This window comes from Crinia signifera, chromosome 4 (assembly GCF_055691185.1).
Source record: "Crinia signifera chromosome 4, ASM5569118v1, whole genome shotgun sequence".
In the NCBI taxonomy this organism is placed as follows: domain Eukaryota; kingdom Metazoa; phylum Chordata; class Amphibia; order Anura; family Myobatrachidae; genus Crinia; species Crinia signifera.
The window spans coordinates 24,038,274-24,061,481 of NC_139220.1; the positions used below are offsets into that span (position 1 = coordinate 24,038,274).

Genomic DNA, 23,208 nt, shown 5'->3' on the forward strand with positions numbered 1-23,208 from the left:
CAAAACTGCAGCAAGGCATACTGGGATGTGTAGTTCAAAAACAGCTGGAGGGCCGAAGGTTCCCCATCCCTGCCCTAATTGGTGCAGAGAACATACCAGAACATTCTCTGTTTTTGTTATATGCTGTGTACAGAGCTACAAAGTGAAGAACAGGTAGTTACACAACATGACCAGCAGGTGGCAGGCACTGGCCATAAATGTCAATGACAGGGGAGAATGACTGATCTGTGTGTCTGGGGAGGCCCTGGCTGTGGGCCTGGCTATATAAGCTGATCTGCTGGGATCTTGCCCTTCAGTCGGCTGAGTACTAGAGGGGAATCTCTTCCTTGGGGTGGGGGAAGCTACATTCACATTTCAGCAGTTCTATTCTTATGGAGAAAGTGTTCTTAAAGAATACATTCAGCGATTAGAAGAGAACAAGTAACAAAGCAACTTTCTGTAACTTCCTAAGAGACCGACCTCCCGCACCCTATAGAAGGTGAGTCTGCTTTCGGGGTCACCGACAGATCTTATGATGTATTTGGTCTTTTCTCTTTTTATAGTGTTGTGATCTAAACTTTTATTATGTTGCTTATTGTTGCGTTTTATTTGTTTGTAAATACTTTGTACTTTGAAATATTCTATATCCGTTCTCAAACTATAAACACCATTAATACTTTATATTGTAAGCTCTTGGGGCTAGATACACCCTTAATCATACACGTTGTTATGTAGAATGAGTATTGTGTTTATGCTTTGTGGATTATTTATAGTAAATAACTTATTTACATAATCATTTAGTTACAGTGGTGTATTGGGGGTCAGCGCCGATATATGCGGTCATTTTGCATACGATATATCACATGATCCCATTCGCAAATCCTTGTTGCAACACTGACAATCTCCGGTTCCGATCCGGCGCACCCGGGACTGCGAATTGGATCGGAATCGGAAGTCATAGACACGATTTGACACTTTCCACACGATTTATCGGCCCGATGTGTCGAAATCGAGTAGAAAAGTGGCAAATCCCACTAGTATATGGGGGCCTTGACTTAAGTGCTAGGACTGGAGCAAATAAAATGAAGCTTTATTACTGTTTGTTGGCTTTATGTTCTGCTACAGGCCTGTGTCTGTGCATAGTGCAATTGCTATGGTGGTGGGGACATGTCTCGGCTTGTTCACTGGAGAGTGGGTGTGTGTCATAGGGTAATTAGGGGGAGGGGATGTGGGCGTGTTTATGTCACTGAACAATCTGTACTACCAGGGCGACACATGACACAGAGCAGACAGGATCTTCCTCATAGTGAGGGGCTGGGTCCCTGCCAGCGTATGGGGTGGAGGAGGGGAGTCAGTCAGCCAGCCCAGGGGTGTCAGTGTCAGCAGCTGCCATCTGTTCACGGTTTGCTGCATCTGAATAGGCCTAGATATGACACTGTTTGGATTTCAGGCCTATTGAACCAGGAACAGGCTGTTTGCACAGGGAGCTCTGTATGTGACTTGTGCGCAGTGACGGGGAATGCTGGTTCCCTCTGTCACACGTATTCAGGAGTAGGGTGTCATTATATAAAGGTTGATAATTGTGTCGGTACTTGTTTCCTAGCACGGCCACCACGATTTATATCGTGGTGGTCGTGTCGGAAAAAAAATCGCGTCGGGTGCATACCAAAACGCACACGACGCGACCGACGCGATGTACCCGATTTCTCCATAGGCTTCAATGTTAAATTATTTTAACATTGAAACTGAGTACATTTAACATAGAAAAAAAAGGTAAATGGCCCAATATGGGCCATTTCTCATTGGGTATGGCCACGGCATGTGTGTAAAAAATAATGGCCCCCCATTGTGGCCGCCACCCCCACGATTGACGCGAACCCGAAGCATGGCGAGCGGCGGCGGTGCGCGTCCTCCGACCTTTTCATTCCCCTACTATCCACGTCGGCGTGGAGTTGAGAATATATAGTGTGGCGAGCGTAGCGATCCACCGAGCCCGAAGCGTGGCGAGCGCACGCCGATACCTGTCAAGCCCTCCTGGGCTTGACAGGTATCCGCATCCCCTCGCGGGGCTCGCTGCGCTCGCCAGGCTTCGGGCTCGGTGGCTCGCTACGCTCGCCACACTATATATTCTCAACTCCACGCCGACGTGGATAGTAGGGGAATGAAAAGGTCGGAGGACGCGCACCGCCGCCCCTCGCGGGCTCGCTGCGCTCGCCACGCTTCGGGTTTGCGTCATTTGTGGGGGTGGCGGTCACAATGGGGGGGCCATTATTTTTTACACACATATGCCGGGGCCATACCCAATGAGAAATGGCCTCATTTTCAATGTTAAAATATTTTAACATTGAAGCCTATGGACAAATCGGGTCCATCGCATAGGCTTCAATGTTAAAATATTTTAACATTGAAGCCTATGGAGAAATCGGGGGCATCGCGTCGGACGCGCATAGGCTTCAATGTTAAAATATTTTAACATTGAAGCCTATGGGGAAATCGCGGGCATCATGTGCCTTAAAGTTAAGAATGTTATTTATGTAGCGCATACATTACACAAATCCTGAATTATATAATGGCCTGGGATTGGCCTCCCTAATGACAGCCACTAGCTGTCTGTCACCTGGTAGAGGCCCGGCCCACCCCTGCTAGAGGACCCCTCTAATCGTGTGGCCCTGGGCAGCTGCTCAGAGTGCCTATACATGGCGAAGGCCCATCTGCAAAAATATCGGTCAGCTGAGTAATTCTCAGGCCAGGCAGGATGGGCAGTATTTCTATGCTGCCGGGGCCTGGAACATCGGAAGATGCAGACCCATCTTCTGCAGTCCTGCAAAGCGGGGGGGTGACATGCCCCTGTTATGTAAAACGGTCTCTGTTGTACCCCCCTGCTGCATAATATTCCTGCAAGGGAGATGTGCCCGTAGGCAGATCTCTCGCCATTGGTGGTGTACGATGCAGTAGCGGAACTTGTGGGTGGTAAGCCCACATACAAAAATATAGCTTAGGCCCCCTCCTCCGCCCCAACCCAAGATCACAATATGCAACATGGCACAGGGTGACAGGGGGGAGGCACAGGGTGACAGGGGGGAGGCACAGGGTGACAGGGAGAGACAGAGGATGACAGGGGGGGGGGTCATATGGTGACGGGGAGGCAGAGGGTGACGGTGAGAGGGAGGCAGAGGGTGACGGTGAGAGGGAGGCAGAGGGTGATGGTGAGAGGCAGAGGGTGATGGTGAGAGGCAGAGGGTGACAGGGGGGTCAGAGGGTGACGGTGGGAGGGTGACGGTGGGAGGCATAGGATGGCAGAGGAAAATAATGGGTGACAGGGGCAGCAGTGGGCCCCTTACTCCTCAGGAGCCCCAGTGCACTGCACCAATGGTAGTTCCACCTCTGGGACGATGTGTTCCCAAGATGTAATGCTCTAGTGGGGCACAGAACGCTGCAGAATCTAATTTCAGCGCCTCTTGCCTTTTAGATGATTGACACGCTCGTAACATCAGAAGCTCAGGATCTCCTGTACCAGCTGAACTCACTCCTGGAGCAGGAACTGAAATGCCAGCCAAAAGCTTGCGGGCTGCGGCTGATTGAATCTGCTCACGACAATGGCCTCCGGATGACTGCCAGACTCCGGGACTTTGAAGTGAAAGACTTGCTTAGCTTAACTCAGTTCTTTGGTTTCAGTACAGAAACCTTCTCCTTATCGGTGAACATCCTGGACCGCTTCCTGGGCAAGATGAAAGTAAGTAGTCCGAGGTCTAGAAAAAGATTCAATGCATAATAATTGCCTAAGGTCCTGATTCAGACCTGATCGCAGGGCCGCAAATTCTCACATCGGCCGATTATCGATACACCGCGCATGCACGCGCTAGACCCGGCTGTGATGAACTGAAGTAACTTTTTCTGTTTGCTGGCCGTTCGCAATGTGATTGACAGGGAGTGGGCGTGTGGGGGTGGGAACCGACATTTTTTGGGAGTGGCAAAAAAAAACCCACTAGGAGCGTCAGGGAAACCTCCAAAGCCTGTTAGAGGAGGGTGTGAGATGTCAGTAGCAGGCCCAATATGCCTGTAATTATAGCAGCCGCCGTGCAAGTCCTGTACTTCACGGTGGCGGCTACAATAGAGATGGCCATACTATATGGATGATTCGAGATCATCGATGGTTTATGGCCGATGTCAAATACTTTTGCCATCGATGGGGGAGAACCAGATGGTTTCCCTACATTGCTGGCAAAGCAGAAACGTATTTTTTTTTTTTCAAGGTGCCTAGCTTGCACAGCTCCGCCTTCTAGCTTGCATAGCTCCGCCCCCAACAACCCTGAAGCACCGCCCCACCTCCCCCATGGGCCAGTCGGTCAAAGAGAATAGATGACCATCGATAGCTAAAACTATCGATGGTTGTCCATCACATAGTTTGTAGCTGTCCATGGCTGGTTGCAGAATCACCATCGATGGCGACTGCACCGATGGCCATCCCTTGGCTACAATGACTGGTGCCCAGTGTAAAAATCGTTAGATCTGTCCCCGCAGCGAGCACATTCATTCGTGAGGCGGGATTTCACTGGAGCGGGGCGGAGTCTAAACTGTTCGATGGCCGTGCAAATGCGTAGCGTGCTATCAGCTGTTGTGGAACTACACGTCCCAGCATGCCCTGCTACATAATTAGCATTTCCTAATAGCAAAAGTGTGGCAGAGCGTGCTGGGACGTGTAGTCCTACAACAGCTGGTGAGCGTGCAAGATGACCAGGCCCTGCCTATGTGCATACACCATGTTGTGAGACACAGCGTTGTGCTTGTCGCATCTCCTGATGTTCTCTCTTTCCCCCACCGCCAGGTACAACCAAAGCACTTGGGCTGCGTGGGCCTGACCTGTTTCTATTTAGCTGTAAAAGCCACGGAGGATGAGAGAAACGTCCCCTTGGCGACGGATGTGATCCGGATAAGCCAGTACAAATTCACCGTGTTTGACATGATGCGGATGGAAAAGATCGTGTTGGAGAAGTTGGGCTGGAAAGTCAAAGCGACGACCGCGATACACCTCTTGCACCTCTACCATGCCCTGGTGTGCGAGAACCTACCCAGTGAAAGGTATCCTATTGTCTCTAGCAAGTTTTCATATTCTCCTGCATGCAAATATCCTATATAATAAAAGTCTACCGCTGCTCCTCGCCTCTATGGGGAGAATTCAAGTGTTGTGCATGACGGCGGCCACTAGATGGCGTCAGAGGGAGCAATTCAAGTGTTGCTTCCTTTGGCCGCCCACAGCCGCTGGTGCTGACATCACTGTTCAGATGTTCCGGCTCCTTTCTCTGTGCGAAAGGGTTAACCTGGGTCGAAATTGCAGTGGCCTCAGCCCTGGTCACGACCACGGTTATTCCAATGTCTGAACCCAGGTTCCCTGTTTGATACCCCTTTAAGGTTAAAAAGCTGTATAGTACCAAGGATCTTTTAAATGGGTCCAACACAGCTGGGACACCCCTTTAAGACAGGACCTGGCTATTTCCCAGGACGATGACATCACTGCACACAGCCAGCCAATCAGCTCCTAACTGCCATGTTACAGGCTGGGTTTGAAAAATGACAGGTAGGAGCTGATTGGCTGGCTGTTTATCACTCTGCACTTTATCACTTTTTGAAGCTTGATACATCTGGCCCAATCCTGGGAGATGGGGTATTGGTCATTATGCAGGTGCATTTTTGATGGAGACGGGCTGCTGCTGGACACAGTTCTGCCATCTGATACGCTGCGTCAGGTTTCTGGAGACAGCTGTGAATCTAGTGGAGTCAGGACAGACGCGGCTCTCCAGCAGCTGCTTCGCACTCCATGCTGCAGGGTTAAGAGACTATGGGGGAAATGTAATAGGATGAGAGATTCAGAAAGTGAGAGATTTGGTAAGACATCTCCAGTTTTTGTAAAGCGGCAATCATTTACACTGCAAAATCAAAGTGGTTTTGCAGTGTAAATGATTGACACTTTAAAAAAACTGGAGATGTCTTACCAAATCTTTCACTTTCTGAATCTCTCATCATATTACATTTCCCCCAATATTTGTTCTGAGTCTGACAGACCTCGCGGATACCTACAAACCGCGCATGCTTCGTAGATCAAACTGATCCATGATTCCTGGCGTATAGTCTGACTTCCTTGCCCATTCCCATAAGGTGGTAAGCAGGGTGCTGCGGACGTACTGCGAACTTTTCCTGTACTGTTCTGTAACTTTTACATGGAGAGCAATCAATAACAGCAGCCTCTTATGCGCAGCTTGTGATTGGTCGCATAGCTTACACAACCGGGGCCAATAGAAGGAGAGGGCTCCAGCGGGGCTGCTAAAGGTAGATTCCCTTGGGTGAAAATTAATGTCACCATCGCACTGTACTTTTACAATGTAGTAACGTAATAAGTCTTATAGGGTTACTGGGCATGCTGGAAATAGTTGTCCTTTTAAAAAAAAAAAGTGCATTTTATAATCTTTATATTTGTAACTCACAGGCAAAGGCTGTTTACTGTGGAGAGGCTGGAAACGCACCTTAAAGCCTGTCACTGCAAGCTGGGGTTTTCTAAGGCCAAGGTAAGTCTGGCAAGGGACGTCCATCGATATATTTTTTACATTTATATTTGTGGAACATCTGTGTAGATATGCATGTAGACTTTTAATGAAGGTCCCTTAGAGAAATGTTTTCCTCTTCCTCCTACGCAGCCCTCTGCCCTGGCGCTGTCTATCCTGGCTGTAGAGATACAGGAGCAGAAGCTGTTTGAACTGACAGAGGCGATAGAATCTCTAAAGAAACATTCCAAGGTAAGACTGGCGTTTTGTGTGTTTGCCTATATCTAGCGACAGGCAGGAGGTTATAGATTTCAGGACAGATGTTACTACGTTTAGATTGTTGTGTATTATTTTTATTACTAGTTAAGAGCCCGTCAAAATGGCAGCTTTCACTTTGAGCTGTGACACTTTTTAATTTAACTTTGAGCTGTGACAGTTTTTAGTCCACAAACTCTCCACCCCACCCCCCAGTCTCTATCTGCTCCTCCCTCCAACGTAGCTCCCTCTCTGCATATCCAGCAAGTTTGAAACAAAACAGTGTCCCTGCAAAAATTGCTTTCACTTTCTGTTATGACATCTTTCAGCACACACAGGAGTCATTTGATCAGTTGAGTGGCCTCTAGTGGTCACCGGCAGTACTTCACCTCATAGAGCCACATGCTCTGTACAGGGGAGGCGCCAGCCCGGGAGCCCCCCTGAAACATTTCTCCACTCTACTCCCTAATGCTGCAGCTGAATTCCCGCCACACCACTGCTGATACATTTTAAAGGGCAAGACCCCTTTTTTTTCCAGCACTTCCGCTTCTTGATAGACCTCAGCGGCGGGATGTAATACAGTCCCAGTTTGCCTGAGGTTTGGGATTCCAGACGAACTCGGATGGACTTTTTAAAAAAAAGTCATTTTCAGGGCATGGTTTTACCATGGATTGCTGCTTTAAAAAATAAAACCAAATCTGTCCAGCAATTGTGGACTACATGCAAAAGCAGGAAGTACACTATTTACCCTGCATGCAAATGTACCTACACCGCAGCACTGCACTATTGTTTGTCCCAATTGAAAGGTACTTTTTTTTTAGTTTGCTCCGAACACTTAATGAGCCCTTCAAAGTTTATATAGACAATCCTATATAATAAAAGGCTAATTCTGCTCCTTCACTCTATGGGGGAAATTCAAGTGTTTTGCATATCAGGGACCACTAGATGGCGCCAGGAAGAGCCAATCGCATGTTGTTGCGCACAGCCACTGGCACTGATATTCAGTCTTCATTTCCGTATACAGGTATATGATAAGTAATATAAGCCGCCCGCCCCCTCTTCATTCCGGCCCCTGCAAATAAAAGTCGGTTTCCACTGACTTCTATTCTGCAAATCCAGGAGAAATAATTTGATGGTCGGGGGGGGGGGGATTCAGCGGGGCGGCGGCTTGATCTTCACGCTTTGAACTAACCAGAATCACCCCCCAAACGCTCTTCCACAGAAGTCACATAAAGTGTTCTACCTTCAGCTACTTGTATCATTTTATCCATTTGTAGTAACTTTTTACCTTGCCGTGTGTGTTCCCAGATCAGCACCAGGGAGCTGCTGTGTTGGAAAGAGATGGTATCAAAGTGCCTTGCAGAATACGCCTCCAGCAAGTGTTCTAAGCCGAATGTTCAGAAGCTGAAATGGATTGTATCGGGTCGCACAGCCAGACAGCTGAAGCACAGCTACTACCGGATAGCACATCTTCCCACAATTCCAGAATCCGGCTCCTAACAGCTGCTGCAGGTCAGATTGCCCTGTGTGCTGTTACTGCAGTCATACATTGCCGCTTATTGTACTTATTTATTATACCACTCGGCTTTGTTTTACTTATGACTATTCTTATAAGTGGCCACGCTAGTCTCCTGTCTATAGTCTTAAGGCCCCCTTACATTATGCGATTTGGGCACGATTTTGCCCGATTCAGATGAATCGGGCCGTGAAATCGTCCCAAATCGCATATGGAGACATCCCCTCCGGGCAGCACCTAGGGGAGCGCAGGGTCATCTGAGTTTCACCTTCCTTTGAACATCCGATTTGATCACTTTTCACCTGATTTCTCATCCCGATCCGTCGGAATCGGGTGAAAAGTGGACTTTTCGGACTAGTGGATGGGGCCTTTAGTCCTGAAAAGTGCTACAGTATCATTGTCCCAAAGCAGCCCAGCCACACCATCCCCTTCCCCAAATCCTTTCCCAATGCTGATCTATCTTATAAACTAATGCTGTTTCTGACAATATGTGATCTTCTCTATCCTCACAGGTTGTAAGAGGACATAAGAACTGTGACTATAATTTATATGGACAATGGTGCACTTGTTTGGATTGCAAAGCCCCACTGTGAAGCCACAACATGGCAGCTAGCTTTGAAGTTCTTGGACTTTAAAAAAAAAAAAAAAAAGAAAAAAAAAGAGTTTGAAGTACTTATAGAAAATATGCACAAGAAACCTTATTCTAACATTGTTCTTCACTGGAAACACTTTGTAACGTGCATGGAAAACAAATGTGAAATGCAACGATGACCGAGGTTACGTGGCCTCACCAACCCAACCTGAACTACTTCACGTTCACTGGAAGCCACGAGCCCCATTCTCCGGAACAAGCAATTTATGCAAATGTGGATCCAATGTATTTTAAGGATCCATTAACAAAAACAGTTCTAGATTCTTTATGGACATTGGGCCTGATTCAGCTTCACTTTCTAAGCAGCAGTCGTTCTCCGCTTAGCGAGTCAATTAATGTCACCAGCCGCCCAGCGGAGGTCCCCGCCCACCCATTCGCATGTGAGCGTACGCGAGAAAAATTATTTGATGGTCATCAACCAACGAATTATTTTTTCCCCCCGTTCGCGAATAAAAATCAGTCTATACTGATTATTATTTGGCTCGAAAAGGTCTGCCTACGGGGCGCCCTTGCAGGCTTCGCCACGCCTGCGTTCACATGGGGACGCCCAGCATTTTTGTGGGCTCACCCAGGAAGTGCTGGGCGCCTTCAAGCGCCAGACCCCTGTCCGCCCACTGCCCGCCCCCTTCTGTGCGAACACATCAGCGACTGTGATAACCGTCGATACGCATCGGTCCCAGCAGTGCATCGTTGATGCAGAATCAGGCCCACTGTGTCCTGCTGTACCTTAAGTGCTCCCTATGTTCTTAAATACAACACAATAATAAGAAGCAAAATGTAACTAAGGTCAGAAAGCACCACAAATGTTGTGTTACAATTGCGTAACCTGAGCTGCAGTATTGGCCGTGCTGTCATTTAGGACTGCAATTGTTTTGTGCTTTTGAAATTCATAAGGTTGAGTAGTGCATTTATGTTATAAAGGTAGTGTCCATTGTAGCACCCTGCATCTTTCAAAACCAGTGCAGTTCCCTCTCTGCTGTTGTGCTCCTAGCACAGTCTGTATTTCAGCACTGATATGCAGACCAGACTGTGCTAGAAGAGGAACTTCACAGTTTTGTAAAGATGCAGGGTGCTAGAGAGAACTCGATAGAGGTACAGCAACTTCCCGCTGTATTCTATATTCTTCATGCTTATGGAGGAGAGGTATCAAACCTTCTAAAGAGAAATTGCCCATTCACCTTCTAGTTATACCTATATTAGCTGGTTGTTGCTGTGGATAATTTGTTCGCCTGTTGTCGTGACATGGCTTGATACATTTCCCCATTAATTATGAAGAGGACTGATGCATGAAACCAGTGTTAGGGGTATTCTGTTAAGGGTTGGCTAATGAATAAATGTCATTTCAGTTAAATACACTAAAAACGATTTATACCTAAGCTAAGATGTTTCTCGACAAGTCGGCAAGATTCATCGCTCAGCAGCTGAAGAACATTTAAGACTCTTTTTGATAGAAAAAGAAAAAAAAAGCACTTTAGTTACGATAATGTTGAGTTACCACAAGCCGTGGTATGTCTATGTGTGTTTGTATAGTTGTTCTAGTGTTAAGAACCCCCTCCCCAAAAAAAAGATGCGTTTGGCAAAGCTGAGGTTGAGTTTCAAACTAGCATCATACAAATGTTGTTGTAAAGTTCCTATAAAGTTTACGAAACGATTGTGCCTTAAACACTCTGCACTGCGGTTGTTGACGCCTAACAAAAAGTTTATTTTTATTTTTTTTATTCTGCATTGCGTAAGGCAAAATGTGGCCTTAACGGGTTTTTTTATTTAAAATATTCATTCTAGAACCTCGAGCCCATTTTCTCATGCCCCACGCAGCCTATGAACAACGCCTAATGATTCTGTATTTTGTATATGTCCTTCGTGTACTATGATCTGAAATGCTGGGAAGATTTCACCCCCAGAAGAGTTTCCACGCACTTAATGCCAGGAAAGCACTGAAAGCCCAAGACGTCTTGTACGTCATTTGACTATTCAATAGTGAATCGATGAAACGGAGATGAGATAAGCTAAGTAAATGTGCGGGGATCACTTACAGCACAGGTTCTCAGACTGGGTCCTCAGGACTTTACACAGGTGATGTTTTCCAGGTCACCTAGGGATTTTTAAATTGTGACAGTTGGTTATACACAAAGCAACTGCTGGGTGACCTTGAAAACCTGGCCTGTTTGGGGTCCGGAGGACCGTGCTTGAGAAACACTGAGTTACAGTAACACAAGTAATTATTTAAAGACAAGCAGACCCACAGGTAGTCTCGGAAAATTCAGGTATTTTTAGATTTTTCTATACATACGTCAAGACAGTATATGCCTTTCTGTATCATCTATAAAGCTGTAGTACTGTATATAGGCGAAACTTACTGAGACTTGGTGCAATCATTAAATATCTATTTATGTTTAAATAATCTAATAAATTGGTTGCACTTTACAAATGGTCACAATAAATGCCAATAGTGTTATACGCTTAAGGTCCACGTCTCACATTTAACCTTTAAATTCCTTACAGGTTTAAAATTTGAGGCTAGTTTACATTTAAATAGCACATTTTACAGGAACGGCATGTGTGTTACGTGTGTTAATGAGATACTGTATACAGTGGCGCCTCTGCAGAAGCATATTAAACCTTACGGGAGATGATGTATTTATCTCTGAGACATTTGGAATGACCCCTGCTGCACACTGTAGTGAGCTGCAGATGGTCCGTATCTGGTTTAGCTGCTTCTGGATGGGCCCACGTGTTCTGGAGGGCTACGAAAACATGGCAGTCTGAAGAGGACATCCTCTGTACAATGGAATATAAGCACTGTGCCTTTCAATAAATCTATTGAAAAGAAACAAGAGTTTTTGTTCTTTATTTTTCATTTCTGTGCATTCCAGGGCGGAAGTGGGGGGGTTGTCCGTGGCCAGAGAGCCGGGAAGAGGGAGCAGGGGTGCAGGGAGTCGGGCATGGAAGGAAGCCGCTGCCGTCAGGGGGAGCTGTACCGGGGAGCCGGGCAGCAGCGGGAGAAGAGGACTTAAAAAAAAAAAGCCCATACAAATGAATGGGCAGCCACCGATTGGCTTCCTATTAAAGCAAAGATTGTAATGCGTTGTGAGTCCAGCTGGGGGTTTTCTTAAAGGGGCAATCATTTATGAGGCAAAACCGTGCCTTGTTAATGACTGTCCCTTTAAAAAAAAACGTCAGCGTTCTTCCGGCACCCTGCAACGCATTATATCCAACCCACTGCGTTATGGATACAAGCTTCTGAGGGTTGGTAGAGGTGATCCCTGCATTGGGGAAATGGTCCCTACATTGGGTTATATGACTACAAAATGTCAGTGACTTGCAGTATGGGAAATGATCCTGGGTTCTATGGGAAGTTTTTTATTACGGTTCCTGTAGTGCACTTAGAGATGGTGCAAAAGGTCACATTTGCGTAATGACCCCTAAACTCTGACCACTCCAGGGCTCTTTCTGATCTCAATAATCTCCATCCATAGGATGATATCTCAGTGCCATCAATACATAACATGTGCAATTGTTTCATCAGTGTTTTTTCTCGTCTGCATAGTCACATGTCCATGATGTGATGCTGTAATATCCATTTTCATTTTTTTCTTTATATCTATTAATACTAGTACTGTGCAGTGGCGTAGCTACAGCACCGCGGTCACGGGGAGGCGCTGGGTAAGTGCGGGCGCTGGGGGGCTGCGGTGCTATTATAATGCCCCATCCCCCGCAGCTTTACCTATGTTCGCTGCGGTGGTCCCGGCTCCCCTGGCATCATTCTGATGCTATTTCGACGGGCTATCATAAAATGTCCGCCCCCATATAGCAAACAGTTCTATGAAACTGTCTGCTGTATGGGGGCGGCCATTTTGTGATGGTCCGTGTTTAGCATCAGAATGAAGCCAGGAGGGGAGCCGGGACCAGCGCAGCGAATACAGGTAAATATGCTGGGGATGGGGGGGGGGGGGGGGGCATGGGCGGCCGGGGTGGGGGAGGCGTGATTTATTATCATATATAGTTACGCCGCTGGTACTGTGGTACATTACTGGGCAGATTCAATTAGCCACAGAACCCAACTTTAGTTCCGCAAGCAGAAACTACATATTGTGACGGGCAACCCGGTTGTTCTTACTTCACCATCCATAGGAAGCCGCTGAGAAGTATTTTAGGCGGAGAAACTCGTAGAGAGGACAAGGGCAGGCATCTGGCTACTACTAGACAGTACCTACGATCTCATCTCGGATATGACCGCTTGATAGGACTGCACCAGCAGTCGGAGGATATCGGAGGTACCTGCAAGCCAAGCCCCACCACTGCGATAATACTGGAAATGTATATAGCCACTTTCAATGTGCACATTAAGTGGGGACTGTGACTCTTTAAATGAACCCTACTAACTGGTTACATAGAAAGGAATAATCCCAGTGTATGCATGCTTGAGTACTAACCGGATCTATGAGATGGGGAGGGATTCATTTTTATTACATGTTTGTAAGTCTTGCTTGTCTATTGCTGGCCACAATATTGTTTTAAATTGGAATAAATTTGAATATATTATTCAGCACAGCGCTGTTCCTTATTCTTTTTTCCCCTTGGTCTACATTTGAGGGGTTTAGGTAATCCCCCTTCCTTGGTACAGCTGCAGTGCAGAATAATTCAATCGGCGCTCATTATCAAATTGGTTTTCTATCTAAACAATGTTTATCTAATAATCCACACCCTTCCCACTTGGTATATGGTCATAAGTTCGACACAGTAAAGGTGGACATGGCTTATGCCGACATAGATGGAAGGACGTCACAATCATTCACGTTTTGTTTGAGCCGACAGGCGGTATTTCATGCCCTACCATCCACTAGAGCAGTGATTTTCAACCTTTTTACCTTGCGGCACACTAAATAAGATTTTAAAATTGCTAAGGCACTCCATGAGATCCCCCCAGGACAAAACACATTGGTCCCCACAAGAAGAAAACCAAACCTATTGCCCCCCATATAAAAAATCAATCACACTGGTCCCCACAGGTAACACAAATAAAATACATTGGCCCTTTACATGAAAAGAAGAGACCAGTAAATAACAGTTGAGCTGGTGGTGGCTGTAAACTGGTTTGGGCATCTCTAGATCTGGGGGCACACTTGAGAACAGCTCAAGGCACACTAGTGCGCCACGGCACAGTGGTTGAAAAACACTGCACTAGGGTGTGGAGGGAGAATAGAACAGAGAGCCGAGCGCGGTGGTGTACCGTGCCCGAAGCATGGCGACCACATCGAGCCATGAGGGGGGACACGGTACACTTGGACGACAATGTTGAAAAAGTCTCCAGTTGCTTGGGAGACTAAACGCATTGCCCCACTTCTGCCAGTGTCTATTGCTGACTTGACACAGACTTCCGCCCATACCCCCAGAGACCTTTGCCGTATCCACACCCAGCTGGACTTCCGCCTCCACCGCCAGCGTGTACTCCGGAGCTCACCACCATACGTGAAGCCGCCACCAGCGTGCAAACTACAAACAGCCCTCAGAGGTGCCACTCCATATTCTTCAATTCAGTGAGTTTTACTTTACTCGCATCTACGAGTGTTATAAACGGGACTCCTGCATTCTGGGCTCAATACTAACTTTGCCTTGCCTGCTTATACTAACAAGCAGACACCAGCAACTTGATCTATTTGCCAATACCTGCATGAACTTATTGCGTGTCGCTAACCCAGGTTTATTTTGGCTTACTAACCCACCTGCTGTTACAAGGCTATTAACTGTTTGTACACCCAACGGCTTTCTCTGAGGGGATTAATACCACTTTCTGATACCTCAGTGATTTTTGCTGGGACGCCAGCAAATCTCCTGATAGGAATTGTGCCAAGTCTGCCTTTTTAATATATACAGTATTTTACTGGTCCAAATCTAAGTGCAATATATAGTATGTGTATGTGTTTGTATATGTGTTAATTATACTCCAATTTCTGTTTTGTACCCACCTTTACCTTTCTATATTATTTATGTTTGCGTTAGGTGAGCTAAAAGGGACAGGCCATCCCCGCGCTTCTTCGCAAACACACAGCATTTATACATGTAAATGGCGCAGTGTTGTAAAGCAAAGCAATGTTACAGCACAGGTATGCAAAGTGTGTCAAATTCGACAGAAACAGCACCACCTGGTGGTGAAAAACTGCTCATCATCCTCCACAAATCTACCAGCTGGTGTTCAGGAAACAGCGCCCACTACATAGGTTGGGGGTATAATGTATATTTATCGCACTTTTCACCATAACAATAAGATAAATTGTGAAGCGTGTGTAGCGGTGCTCATGTACATCCTACCGAGAAATATTACACAGCTCATCACACGGCATTGGGTCCGATTCAGGGATGGGCGCAAACACAATTTTTTTATGCTGTTGAGCAATCGTCTGGCAACTGTGCATGTGTCAAAGTCTCACTGCACATTTGTCACGTGGTCTTGCGATGAGAATCACAGAGAGGATTCAGAACAGAATGTTATAGACAGTCAGGAATTGTTTGTGGGCAATTATGGGGAGGAGCAGCAAAAATGCCGCCGTCGCGGCTATTTACGGGCATTCAATCTGCAGCTACCATCCTATAAGCAGCTGCATCGGATAGAATTTCCATAATGGCCTGATCTATGGGCCCGATTCACACATGATCGCTCAGCTGCGAATTGAAGCCCAAGCGATTATCAGACGGGCAGGCATGCACACGGTCCGCAGTGTGCGGGCTGCCCGTGCGATCACAGCCACCATTTGCTTTTTGAGTTATAGGTGCCGGTCGTTTGGGGGCAACACGTCGGCCTTTCCTGGTAGTGCCCCGGAAAACAGAGACTTAATGGTCGGCTGCAGACAGGGGGGAAATAATTAGATGGTGATTGCAAATGGTTCTACCCCTGTGTGCATGGCCGCAGCCGTGCACAAGGGCAGGGGGGGTTTGGGAACCGTGGCGGGGCAGAGTTTCGCAGCACAGCAATCAGGTGTAAACCAGGCCCTATGACCGATGCTACATCTGTATACACAACCGCTTTGACTGGCGAAGCCTCCAGTGAGCGCCTTATTACAAATACAGGCAGCTAAGTCATTTACGTATTCTCGCACATTATCTGCAACCATATTCGCAGCTACGGTGGCGGCGTTATCATACATCTAAGAATCAGGACCATTATCACAATGGAATATTTAAAAAATATTGGACAACTCAAAGAAAATAACACTCCAGGATTTGTGCTTTTGAAGATTTTTCACGTATAACGATCACAGCTTTTCAGCGCATAACTTCTCGTCATCAGTCCGTATCCTGTGCCCGCTCGCTCATATGGTCCAGACATCAGCTTCGGCCAATCAAAACTGGAACAGGATTAACTGGCTTTTGACAAGCTGATAAACCAAACCCTGCAATCGACATCAGTATGTGGGTCCCATATGATGCCGTATGTAGCGGTGGGTCCGGTATGATGCCGTAGTAGGCTATACTGATTGGTTCATGTTTTTGTGGGTAAGAAGCGAGCCATAATCTATAGTGATCATTTTATTTGTGTCCTGCGATTGTACACATATAGAAATAGTCCTCTCCCAATGCACCGGGATTACTTCTGCAGATTCGAGAAGTCGGGTCCTCCCTTGCCGTAGTTTCCTGAAATATCCGCTCCACTGAAATCAAAACCCGGGTTCTGTAACAGAACGCGTCAACGCAATTAGTCATTCATTGTACAGAAACGGGAGGTAGCTGTAGTACAAATGAGTATATAACAATACAACAGTACATTATGGCGCTTATTCTGGTTCCCTCGCAGAGGCAAATTCCTTCTCAAATGGACAAAACCATGTGCACTGCAGGTGGGGCAGATCTAACATGTGCAGAGAGAATTAGATTTGGGGGGACCTGTGTCACATAAGATACCAGTGGTATAGGCCATAGGCACACTATTCTATTCTGCCTCCATGCCCTGGTGGATGGTAGGGTATGAAACAAAAACCTTTTTTTTTCAAAAGCATTTGCTATGTGTTGACCTTTAGTGGTCGAAATTCATAACGTCGCCATAGCAACCGTATTCAGATACCAAAACCAGTGCCCATCATTATATATCTGCATACCCACAGGGGATAGTGCCACTACAAACCAAGCATACACAGGGTACTTGGCTGATGGCGATCTACTCCGTATTGCAGACAAGCGAAACTATATTGCTTTTATTTCATGTATAATTCCTCTACATTTGTGCCCCTTTTGGGCTATGTCACACGCTCCGGCTCCTGCCGGGCGGCGAAACCCCGCACGGCCAGGAAGCTGCGCCGCACACAGAAGTTAATAATGGACACAAAATGTGACCATTCACACGGGACGGCCACGACCCGGCCGCCCGGTTGCAGCCGGATTCCACCACAGGAAGGGACAGCTGCCGGGCTGTGGCTATCCCCACCGTTGCAAACTGCTGTGTGCGGCACGGCTTCCTGGCCGTGCGGGGTTTCGCCGCCCGGCAGGAGCCGGAGCGCGTGAAATAGCCCTTTGTATATTGTGTGTCATAGTTACACTATATTATTTATTTCTTTCTTTTCAGTTTCTTATATAGCGCAGCATATTCAAAGGAGACAGTGATACAACAAACTGGGTATCTACAGACAGTCAAAGGTAGGAGGACCCTGCTCGCAAGCTTACAATCCATGTGCGGAAGGGAGAAAGATTAAGTAAAAATGGGGGGGGTGGAGAGATAAGTGGGGTGAAAGGGAAATTCATATGCTGCCAGATGCAATTTTTCTTTTTTAAGGCATTTTATACATAGCTACATTATATCGATTCCTGAGATAACAACGTTGTACCTCTCTCTGAAATCTCTCCAGGGTAAGTTTCTTTTGCATCTCATCTTGAATCCAAGGGTCGGCGGAGTACTCATCTTCCAGTAAGGACGGCCAGCAGTTACCTGCGTCCCGGTTGCACTTGGTTAAAACTATTCGTATAAGTTTCCTGTCCTCTTTATCAAAACAAAAAATAACAAACAAGAAAACATATTAAAATTTCCAAAGGGGAAAAATAATATATAGATTTATCATTGTGGCCAACTATACAACCATCACTGTTGGATGTGGATCCGATAAATATACAGCGCAGCCATGGCGATCTCCAGCTCCGATGTGCACGGGACTGCGCTTCGGATCAGAATCTGAGCCAAAAATACGCGTTGGGCACGGTTCATCTGATTCTGATGGATCCGGATGCGAAATCGGATGAAAAGTGCCTAATTCACACATAGTGTATGGAAACCTTATGTTCTAGAGCAGCGGTAGCCAACTCCAGTCCTCAAGAGCTACCAACAGTTCACGTTTTCTAGATCACCTAGCTGGGGCACAGGTGCACTCATTACTCACTGACACATTATAACTGCACAGGTGGAGCTAATTACTTCACTTGTGATTCTGTAAGGAGACCTGGAAAACGATAACTGTCGGTAGCTCTTGAGGGCTTCAGTTGGCTTCTCCTGCGCTCTAGAGGGTGTCAACGTAAAATGTACATACAAAACATTTTATGCAAATGCACACACAAAACAACAACAACAAAACAAGATAACATTTGAGATAAATGATATTGAAAAGATGTCTAGTAAAGGGGGCTACACACTTAGCGATTTGCGGATCGCGCAGAACAGTCAGCACACAGTGATGTGTTAGCGCTAGTGTTTTCTGGTAAGGACAATCACCCTGACCGGTGATCTAACTAGATTTATCCAGCATGCTGGATCTAAATCGCCAGGCGATCCTGATGTGCGGGGCCACGCATCGCTATCTCTATGCCCCTACACACGGAGCAAAATAGGGGCATTTTCTAAGCAAGATTGCTTAGAAAATGCCCCTACATCACACCGTGTGTAGGCCCCTTAAGGCAGGGGTGGGGAACGTTTTGGGGTCCAAGGGCCGTTTGAATTGAGGCATAATGCCTCAGGGGCCATTTAAAAAATTTTTTTACAAATCGTCCTGCGGCAGCCGCCGCAGTTTATGAGTCGCCGGTCTGTGTGGTCCGGCGGCTGTGCAGGGAGCCTGATACAGGGGAAATCTCGCGAGAGGTCAGTAGCTCTCGCAAGATTTCCCCATGTACTTGACTCGCTGCACAACCATCAGGCGGGTGGACGGGCCACAAAGACCGGCTCTGGGGGCCGGAGGTTCCCCACCACTGCCTTAAGGTATACTGAGAATCATTGCGAAGCAAAAAATAAACTGAAAATGAAATGTCTCACCTAAAGTCCACGTGCTTTCATCACTTATTGTAGAATCAAAGAGTCTTCCCTGGAATATAGGAAATAATGTAACTTTCTCTGCATCCTAATGTACATTGGCAAAATATCACAAAGAGATTATTCTACTGGATAAACCGTTACTTGATCCAATTGATGTTTCAACCTTACACTCGTTGCCAAGATGTCTGTAAGCTCCTCAAGGCCAGGACAAATTTCACATCTACCCAAACATCAAATATATATATACTCCACAACTCATCAACCACAAGGAAGGTGTGAGCTTTGGTGGTAATATTTAGCATGTTTAATTGGGATGCGGTCATTTGGTCTACAGCATGAAGGTCGACAGTCATTAGGTCGACATGGGAAAAGGTTGACATGGTTCTAGGTCGAAAAGGTCATTAGTTCGACAGGTCATAAGTTCGACAATTCTTAGGTAGACAGTCAAAAGGTCGACATGGGGTTTTCACTGTTTTTTGAGCCGACATGTGCCGACAGGCGTGGTATTTCATGCCCTACCATCCACTAGGGCGTGGTGGGAGAACAAAATAGTGTGCCGATCGTAACGAGGCACCGTGCCCGACGCATGGCGAGCGCAGTGAGCGATGCAGGGGGATGCGGTGGACTTCAAACTGTGTCCATGTCAACTGTGTTGACATTCAGGTCAAAAACCCCATGTCGACCTTTTTCCATGTCGACCATCATGCTGTAGACCAAATGATCCTAACCCGTTTAATTGTAAGAACTGCTCTATCCTTCCCTCGTGATCACAAGTCACACTTGCAAAACATCGGTTAACAATAACCCCTTAAGGGGAGGAATTTAATTATTAACGTCAGGAATTGCAAGAATATGGGATGGCTATATATCAGCCACCTGTTATATGATATAAGAACCTTCATCAGGCCACTGTAGAAAATCAATGGCATTTATTAACACAGCCCATTGCTGGCTGACACCATAGAGCAGGCAAGTCCAAACTGTCGCCCCCGACTTTTGCGAAACTACATATCCCAGCATGCCTTGCCATAGTTTTAGCATTCCCTAACTGTGGCAAGGCATGATTGGACTTGTAGTTTCACAACAGTTGCACGGCCATAGTTTGGACATGCCTGCCATAGAGGATTGGTCCTTGTGTCGAACCAATGGTGCGAAATATTTTTATATTGAACACTAACATCCACTATAAAGGATTTATAAGCAACCTGTCCCAGCAAGAAAAGCATGCTTGGGCTTGTAGTTCCAGAACTAAAGACCATGCTACGGTTCTGCAGCATGAGTGGGGCATTTAACGAATCTTCAAAAGACAAGTATCGCCCATAACAACCGATCCAATTTTTTTATACTGTTTTATAGAATGTACTAGACTAATGATAGCTAGAACCTTCTTGGTTGCTACGGCAACACCTTCTCCTCTTTGGAAGGTTTGATAAATCTGCCCAAGTCAAGCAGTGAGTCACGCCTGTGCATTAGGCACACCCACCCCCATAATGACCCAATCGGCCCCCAGTGCCACCTGTAAGATCTGTTTATCCTGCACGGACAGTGCAATGTCCCTGATGCCCAGTTTACAACGGACGTCTCTGCTCTGTGTGCCCAGGGGCACCTGTACTTCCATGAAGACCTCCTCAATGGTCTGGTACCAGCAGCCCCAGGGGGTCTTGCATGGCACCACGCCGCTTCTCTCATCGAAATTCATTGTCGTTCTGACACACAACGTTCAGCTTCTGCTGACGGAAACCAGCCAGCGTGCCAGCTGTGCCAACCCTGAAACGAAAAAAGAAGCAACTGTGAATTCCACAACGAGGCCAACTCTATCCCTGAATGCCCGAAGGCTGCTTTTGGTAATGGTAGCCACAAAAATAAAACATATAAATCAGTTTTATTTGGAATATTAAACCTTTGAGTGCCAATGTCTCTGACAGATGCGCAAAATATCGGCTAAAAACGCCAGCGTCGCTCACCTTTGTTATAGGATTCAAATAGAAAAAGTTGTGTAAAAAAAAAAAAAAAAAGATTATATTTCCTATATATGGTAAACATTACAGATTATGATGAAGAAAAATGTTTGCGTGGCATTCAAAGGGTTAAAATATTTGACACTATCCAACTTTTTCCTTCTAAAGAACCATTGGGGCAGATGTATTAACCCTGTCGAAGAGATAAACTGGAGATAAAGTGGATGGAGATAATGCACCAGACAATCAATTCCCAACTGTCATATTTCAAACACAGCTGATTGGCTGGTGCGTTAACTCCTTCCAGTTTATCTCCAGTTTACTCTCCGATGGGCTTAATACATCGGCCCCAATGTAACAAAATCGATGATTGGGAGGTATGACAAATTTCTTAAAACTGAAGTATAGTTATATTTGCCACTGTGGGGGGGAATTTACTAAGGTAGGAGTCCTATTTCACAAGGGATGTTGCTATGGGCAACCAATAAGAATCTACTTATGTATTTAGCACCTTCTAGAAGATCATAGGTAGTATCTGATTGGTTGCCCACAGCAACATCCCACGTGAAATAGGACTCCCATCTTGCAGCGGCGTAACTACATTTTGGGCGCCCCCCCGCCGTTAAAGGGAGGGCGCCCAGTCACTCACCCGCCCCTCCGCCCGCCGCACCAACCCCCGCAGTCTTACCTAGGTTCAGTACGCGCTGGTCCCGGCTCCCTTCTTCTGCTATGAGGACCACCACAAAATGTCCGCCCCCATACAGCAGACAGTTTCAGAGAACTATGTGCTATATGGGGGTGGCCATTTTGTGGTGGTCCTCAGCAGAAGAAGGGAGCCGGGACCAGCGCATACTGAACACAGGTAAAGACTAGGGATGGGGGGGTTTGCGGGGGTTGGGGCGGCGGGGTGTAACGAAACTATAGCACTGCAGCCCCCGGCGCCCGCACATGCATAGCGCCCCCCCGCGGTCGCGGGGGCTGCGGTGCTATAGTTACGCCACTGCCATCTTGGTATTTTCAATGCGCCAGACAGACAGGGGAATTTACTAAGACGTGTTTTGTCAACAGTCAATCATCTGAGGCTTTAGCCAATAGATTTAAAATGCTAACGGCAATAAATGCTAAACCGGTCAAGGTTTAAAACTATCAACCCGCCCCCTCGTAAATCTACCCCATCATTTCTAGAATACAGTAACAGGAATTCTGGTTAGGGTTCAAGTACGTTACTCATAGGTGACAAAACAAAAATAAAACCTGTCTTCATAAGTTATAAATGTAACAGATAACTCTCCCCCAAACTTCCAATCAAAGAATGTTTTTAGGTTGAGAACGCCTTTAAGTGCCATAGTGGCAGAAGCTATTCTTTCTATGCATTTTGTTTTGTATGTAATCCGTCTGGATACTTGTTTTAGTTTTTTTAAAAGTCTGATGGGAGGGGTGTGGCGCCACATTCTTGTCATTTCAGCCCCGCCGCCTGCTGTTTAAAACTGCAGTCCACTGCATTCTACAATGGAAGAACGGCTGATCAACTGTTTTTGACCTAGACATTGTTTGGGTTACCCCCTAATTCGGGGGTTCTCCCTGACCTTCCAGTAGAGTTCTAGTGCTCGCTGTACATAACTACAGTGCACATAGGGAGCTGTATATAATATTTGGACCTTTTATGGGTACTGTGCTAGAAGGTTCATACCACATGGGAAGTGCTCAGCGTGGCACGCAGTGGTGGCATTGCTATAAGCACAACATGGCTTGTGATGTTGACGACTGGAGCTAATAAATTATTTTGCATTTCTCACACAGTAACCCATAGATACTACATAATATGCTGTAAGTGCCTGTGCTGGGGACCCCACTTCCTGCTAAACGTAGCGGAAGAGACTATTTATGGACATGTCAGAGCTTGATAAGACATAATGGGGCAGACGTATTATGCCTTAAAAGAGATACAGTGGAGGGTAATAAAGAGAGATAACATACCATCCAACCAGCTCCTAACTGTCATTTCTCAAACCCAGCCTGTACTGTGGCAGTTAGGAGCTGATTGGCTGGTCCTTTATGATCTCTTCATCACCCTCCACCTCCACTTTATC

At 46.5% G+C, this 23,208-nt stretch overlaps 2 protein-coding genes across 2 annotated transcripts; one reads left to right on the top strand and one right to left on the bottom strand.

The window, feature by feature from the left end:
• The first annotated feature begins 281 nt into the window (after positions 1-281).
• Positions 282-11,772, top strand: CCNG1 (cyclin G1). Its single transcript, XM_083181412.1, has 7 exons — positions 282-478; positions 3,449-3,712; positions 4,805-5,058; positions 6,461-6,539; positions 6,669-6,767; positions 8,079-8,282; positions 8,799-11,772. Exons 2-6 carry the CDS (start codon positions 3,449-3,451, stop codon positions 8,268-8,270), a joined length of 888 nt encoding a protein of 295 aa, XP_083037538.1. The 5' UTR covers positions 282-478; the 3' UTR covers positions 8,271-8,282; positions 8,799-11,772.
• A 4,677-nt stretch (positions 11,773-16,449) lies between these two features.
• Positions 16,450-20,952, bottom strand: NUDCD2 (NudC domain containing 2). Its single transcript, XM_083181413.1, has 4 exons — positions 20,677-20,952; positions 19,161-19,209; positions 17,752-17,903; positions 16,450-16,604 (listed from the first exon to the last, which is right to left on the bottom strand). Exons 1-4 carry the CDS (start codon positions 20,857-20,859, stop codon positions 16,521-16,523), a joined length of 468 nt encoding a protein of 155 aa, XP_083037539.1. The 5' UTR covers positions 20,860-20,952; the 3' UTR covers positions 16,450-16,520.
• Between the last annotated feature and the right edge of the window lie 2,256 nt (positions 20,953-23,208).

Coding starts and splice junctions, on each gene's coding strand:
- CCNG1 (XM_083181412.1), top strand. CDS start 3,449: ATGATTGACACGCTCGTAACATCAGAAGCTCAGGATCTCCTGTACCAG. Junction 3,713..4,804: donor GCTTCCTGGGCAAGATGAAA/GTAAGTAGTCCG, acceptor CCCCACCGCCAG/GTACAACCAAAGCACTTGGG. Junction 6,768..8,078: donor CTCTAAAGAAACATTCCAAG/GTAAGACTGGCG, acceptor GTGTGTTCCCAG/ATCAGCACCAGGGAGCTGCT.
- NUDCD2 (XM_083181413.1), bottom strand. CDS start 20,859: ATGAATTTCGATGAGAGAAGCGGCGTGGTGCCATGCAAGACCCCCTGG. Junction 17,904..19,160: donor TGAAAGCACGTGGACTTTAG/GTGAGACATTTC, acceptor GTTTTGATAAAG/AGGACAGGAAACTTATACGA. Junction 16,605..17,751: donor TGGAGAGATTTCAGAGAGAG/GTACAACGTTGT, acceptor GTTCTGTTACAG/AACCCGGGTTTTGATTTCAG.